This window comes from Serinus canaria, chromosome 3 (assembly GCF_022539315.1).
Source record: "Serinus canaria isolate serCan28SL12 chromosome 3, serCan2020, whole genome shotgun sequence".
In the NCBI taxonomy this organism is placed as follows: domain Eukaryota; kingdom Metazoa; phylum Chordata; class Aves; order Passeriformes; family Fringillidae; genus Serinus; species Serinus canaria.
Genome location: NC_066316.1, coordinates 46150889 through 46156888, shown reverse-complemented (window position 1 = coordinate 46156888; position 6000 = coordinate 46150889). Strand labels below are relative to the sequence as shown.

The window sequence follows — 6000 nt, the reverse complement described above, 5'->3', positions numbered from 1 at the left end:
AGCATAGCCAGAGAGTGACAAGAGAACGCAGTTATTTCTTTATTATTCCTTTTATTTTCTTATAAATTAACATTCTAAAAAAATTGGAATAGAAACACTAAATACAGTATTGCACATAGTGATCTTTGTTAGATGATCTATTATTTCATTTAGTATAGTAATATACATACTGTAGGTACTGAAGAGAACAGGAAGGCTACAAATGAAAACATGCTACTGTATCCTTGCACTTAGGAGCAAAGTTAGGAGGAGAAGACTATTGTTTACATAAATACAAACATGGATTTGAATCAGTGCCATTAAAATAGCTTTACTCTTTAAGGTTTTTTTTCCATAAGTTAGTCGTAACAGCAAATAATCTCTTGTTTTCTCTTCCCCAAATAGTAATGTTACTCCCATCAACACAAAATTTTAGAATTCCTTTCTTGGTAATTTATATCCCTGCCAGAAATTACTGTTAGTACAGATTTTCACATAGGTTTATCAGCAACAGGAGACTTGCTTTTCACACAGTGAAAAAAAAATCTTTTCTAGTGCTTGGTATATGTGAACAATAACAGATTCCTGAGGTCATATTTTGCACTTCCTTTTATGACACCCTGTAGAGTATATTAGCCTCTGAACAGCTCAGAATGTCTCTTGATGTGCTAGATTAGACAGGGAGTAATGCAATCCAGCAGGTTAGAGCTCATTGCCTTACCCCAGTGCCTTTCAGGCTCCAAAGCTGTAAGCACGTGCATCCAACGGAGTTGCACACACGGTCTGCTTTCAGGAAAAATTAGCTTAGAAAGCAAAATGGTATCAAACTGATTGGTTTGGGGCATATAAATAAGGACTGGAGGAAGGGGTTGTTCTCAGTTGAGCAGTCCAAAACTGATACAGCAAATTCTGGATCGCAAAAAGGAAGTAAGCATGTGGTCCAAAATGGAAGCCCTAAGTCATATACTTCAATCATTAACCTCCTAGTCAGGGACCCTGAAAGCCTGGAGGAAACGTCTGTAATTCTGCTAAGTGTGAAATTGATGTCAATTAGTTGGTACTCTATGTTCTGTCACTAGAATTGGCTACTGTTTTCCATAAATGTTGTCTCCATGTGCATCTTTTAATAGCTCTCTAAAGGAGTTTTAAATTAACTGTAAAGCTAATTCCAGAAGGGAAGTCATGTACATGTGGCCAAAAGCCTGTCTGACTTAAGTGATCAGCAGTTAAAACTATACTATACCTTCTAAACTTCATGTAAAAGTATTAGCTGCTTTATATATTAACAAACTATAATAGTCAAATCTCTCATACTCTCTATCATACCTCTGTGCTTTTCTGTATTTTTCTGCCTTTTTTTTTTTTTTTTTTTTTTTTTTTAATGCTGGATTTCTGACCCCCATACTACCTGGCATTCGCTATCTGGCAGAAGATGAAGTAAAAGTATGCTGCCTTATCGATTTTAAACATAGTTACAGTAAACATCTTGTTCCACAAATATTTAGTCATGGAGGGCAACCAAACAAGTTGGGAAAGCATTGATTATACTGTATAAACAGCACTTAACAATTCAAAATACAAACTACAAATGCCAACATGAAACGGATACAAACAGTTCACTAGGAGTAACATTTCTTTCCCTAAACTAAGTGCAGTGCCATGAAGTATTTGTGTCAGATGTTGCCAGTAGGAATGGAAATGTTTTACTGTATCAAGTAGCATTCTTATGAAGTTCAATTTAATGCAATTTTCAGCATGTTTAGAACTGATGCAGATACCACTTTTTATGCATGCTGACTTGTCCTATTCGTAATATACCATACACTTTACAAAATACCATTTTTGAGTGGCAAAGGAGATACAGAGTACAGGGAAGGTGTTTCAAGTCCATACCTAGTCTATTTCTGGGCACTCCATTAAAGTGATTACATTCGTGAATGAATGCACAATAACACATCAGTTGGTGGAAAACTCTAGAGAACAAAACACAAATTTTAAAAGGTCAATGAAGCAAATGATTAGGATGATGTAGTTTCCTTCCCTCTCGCTCCCCACCCACAGGCATGTGGAATTTTGGTAACCAGGTAACAATGGCTTTTGAATTTCTTCTCTCAGATTTTCATACTTATCTTTGCTTTCTGAAAAATAAAATAAAATTTAAAAATCAGAGCAAAATTTGAGTGTACACAAAACCAACTTCCACAAATATGAAAAGCATAAGAAATACATAGGCAAATGTTAGATTATGTTTACTGTAACACTGACTTCATAAATAAACTTTGAAGCTAGAACTGAAGTAGACTACAGCTATGCACTGCTTGTGAAATATTTTTGTTTACTTTCCTTTTCACTCATCAAATTTTCACTAAGATTGAAGATCCCCGTTTTAGTGCAAATAAGAATGATACAGGAATAATTAAACAAATAGTTATTTCTTAAAAGAAATCTCTCAGTGTCTTCATACATAGCAGTATGTGAGTTGGAGATAAGACAGTTGGAGATAAGATGGAGAACTCCCAAAAATGTTAATTTGGGGTTTTTTTTTAAATAAAATGTTGATCTGCTTTTAAGTACAATTGATAAAATGTAGTTTATAACTCCTTAGGAAGCTAACAATCCATTTACATTTCTTGTGGCACTAGCTACAGTCAACTCTCACTAAACATTCAAAATAAGAAACAATAAATGCAATATTATTGTTTCCTGTATCAAATTATATTAGTCGGAATACAGAAAATTACTTCATACTTCATTTACAAGATGTGTCACAGATAATATAACTGCACAGCTATGACTACAAAGCATGAAAGAATTAAATCATGTCTTGGGGTTGTGGGGAGCAGAGGACATAGAGAGGGACACAGACAGTTGAAAAAAATCTTTAATATTTTTCAAACATGAACTATGGCCAGTTGCTACAGTTATGAAATAAAGGTGAGGTACCAGAATAATTTTTCTGTAAAATCAGTCATGATCCTTACAATGGTTAGGCAATCATAGGGGAAATGTTTCATTAAATGACCAGAATTACTCCTCTGTTATCAGTGAAGTTATCTGTTTTCAAAAGAAATGTGAAAGCACAGTATTATTTTTTTCTAGTATTTCTATTGCAAACAAATCTATATCAGTGGATCAGAAAACACTGTATTTGACACAGTGATCCAGTTTGAAAAATGTGTAACTATCAAAATTCTCCCTTTCATGCTCTATCTGTAGAAAAGAGAATGAATATGAACAGACTAAGCTGGAAGACCAAAAGTGCTTTTATGCTTTCTATGTGCATCCTACACCAAGACTGGCAAGAACATAGATTGGCACAGTGGGGCAATAATAAACTGCTCCTGCTTGTGCTACACCTATTTTGTGGAGTAATATTCATAGGCAGATTTCAGGTTTGTTAATTTAACACCTTTAATGAAACAGTTAAACATTAAAGAAAAAAAAAACCAACCCAAAACAAAAACATACATCAAGAATAACCTACCTATAAAATGTAAAGAGAAAAAGATAAAACAAGTGATATAAACAGAAAAATTGCTACAAATTTTTCTTACAATTCCAGAGTCATGTTTTGGTCTAGTATTGTACAGCGACTTCCCCTTTTTCTGCCTGCAGACTTCCTCTGCTTCCTTGACTCTGAAGAGAGACAAAACTTATAAACACTCCTGTACACCAACAACATTTACAAAGACAATGCAGTATAAAACTTACAAGTTAAGGCCTGAGGACACAAGTGGATAACTTTCTTCTCCATATATTCATTAGCATGCTCTACAAAATAATTCTTGCACTCCAGGGCTGCTGTAGCCATACCCAGCACTTACACAGATAGGCATAACCAGTTGCATAATCAATTCTACTCACAAAAGCAATCAGTACTTACTGCAGCTGAAGATTCAAATGTTTGAGGGTTTAAAATACACTGGATGATATAAAGTTTACATTTCAGAGCATTCATGCACACATTGCTAAGAAAATTCCTTTTCTTTTTTCACTGTTTAAAATATTTCTTCTTCTTTTCCAACCCTTGGTACTTCAATTACAGTTTAAACAAAATTTGTCACCAAGCTGTGTTCCTCTCCACCCATTTTTGTTTCTATTTAAAATGGCAAAACAGCTTAACCTCAATTTCAAGTCTTTATTAACCTCAATTTCAAGTCTTTACTCTCAAATTTAAAAAAAAAAAAGAAAAAAAGAAAATTACCATGGAACGTAATGTTTAACCCAAGGTGATGCATGTGATTGCACACATCTCTTTCATTCCAAAGCTGAGGAACCTCAAGGCTTACATGAGCACTAGGGATGAATACACTTTGGCTGCTTGGATGTAAAGAGAAGAGCAGGTTCTAAAAGTAAGGGTCCACTTCTTAGTGCTCCCTAACATGGCAAACAGTACAAATTATAACCTTGTGAAAGGCCACCACATTTTTGGTGAGAGAAATGTCCTTTTTCATCATGCAGATCAGAAACAAACTATGAAAGGCAGAGGACTACACTCAGCCTGGGAGCCTGCCAGAATCCAGTTGATGAGTTCAATGTCACACTGTAAAATGTTAAATGTTTCTTTACAATTTTCACTCATTTTATGTATCAACCTTTTAAACCACACATGATTGCTGGAATACTGATGATACAGATTTTTGTTATGAATTCTCTGAGCTGCAGACTTTCTATAAGAGAGCATTAAATCATGTGAGATCTTTAATTTTTTTTAATGAGAGATGAGAATTTTATTGATAAATAAAGTAGAAATCAAAAATGTAAATCCTATATTAGCTTGATCTAGCCAAAAATATGGACTTGAGATGGCACTTAGTCTGACTTTTCACCATTATCCAAGACTGAAAAAAGAGCAGTTGAATGATATTAAGAAATCATACATCCTTGGCTGGTTCCTTGCAGTTCATCTCCACACCACTAGTCTGTCTGTTATTTCACTGAGGCTACACACTGAGGATCCAACTTTGTGTTACTATTATTTTTGAATATTTTTGTGTGTGTGGGAAGGGCCAAAATTTTGAAAATTAATTAATCTTTAAAACGCCAGCTCAGCCTGCTAAGCACATTAAAAAAAAACACCTTCATATTCACCTCTACTTTATTCTACTTCACCAGACACACCTTGTTCTTTTCATAAGTTTCAAATTTATACTTTCAAAAATTAATTTAAATGTCAGTAATTTTCCAGCACTTCCAAAACCTGCCCTCTTCATTTGATGGCCTTGTATGTTGTTAGTGTTGGGAGACCTTCATGTGCACAGGTCAGGGGGAAAAAAGCTTTGAAACCTGTTAATTCAAGCTGTAACGCTTTTTCTCTGACTGCAAATCAGATAGATTGCAGCAAAATCTAGAACAAAAATGTCAAGCAGCCAAGTAATTCACCTTTAAAATGAATTTAAGTAGATTCAGTAAAAGTGGCAGCCAAAACGTGGTGATAGCTTCAAATAGAAACTTATGAGAATGATGAAGAATGGAGAAAAATTCAAAGACATTTTCTTTTCTCTATAACAATTTTTCTTCTGCTTCATGTCTACTTTTCTCCAAAGGAAGAAAAAAATATTTGTGACATTGATCTTCCCATGATCTTTCCTAAATATTCAGACACATTCCAACCTGTAAAAAGCCACTCTTACAAAGTCAGATATGAAACAGCACATCTATCATACAATTTCCTCTTTTTCAAATACAAGTATAGCTGGTTCCCCTCACTGTAGACATCATTTAAATAACAAAATGAAATCCTTCATGTGAGTAAATTAGTATTGAATTCCTGTATGTGTACAGGGACTATACAAGTACCACTGAGTTTATCAAAATGACTGTTTTATCAAAGCAGTGTAATATATGCAGGTATTCAGACTACTCAACATGCAAATGGCAGCATATGTAATGTAAAAAAACATTTACCAAATCAGTTCTCACAGATCTAAATGTTATTCTTGGGAAATACCAGGGAATCTTCAATTCCAGTCTTTGTCCCACCTAAACATTCCCCTTCCAGGATGGATCACCCACTGCTTG

The 6000-nt window shown here is 34.5% G+C and overlaps 1 protein-coding gene across 2 annotated transcripts in view; it reads right to left on the bottom strand.

Annotated features, from left to right (window-relative positions):
- Positions 1–428: 428 nt before the first annotated feature.
- Positions 429–6000, bottom strand: part of FMN2 (formin 2) — a 168829-nt gene continuing 163257 nt past the window's right edge. For both annotated transcript variants that reach the window (XM_018917089.3, XM_018917091.3), the window contains 2 exons: positions 3534–3615; positions 429–2117 (listed from right to left, as the gene is read on the bottom strand). In XM_018917089.3, coding sequence (XP_018772634.3) covers positions 2091–2117; positions 3534–3615 — 109 coding nt within the window. In that variant the 3' untranslated portion in view covers positions 429–2090. The remainder of the gene's footprint in view (positions 2118–3533; positions 3616–6000) is intronic.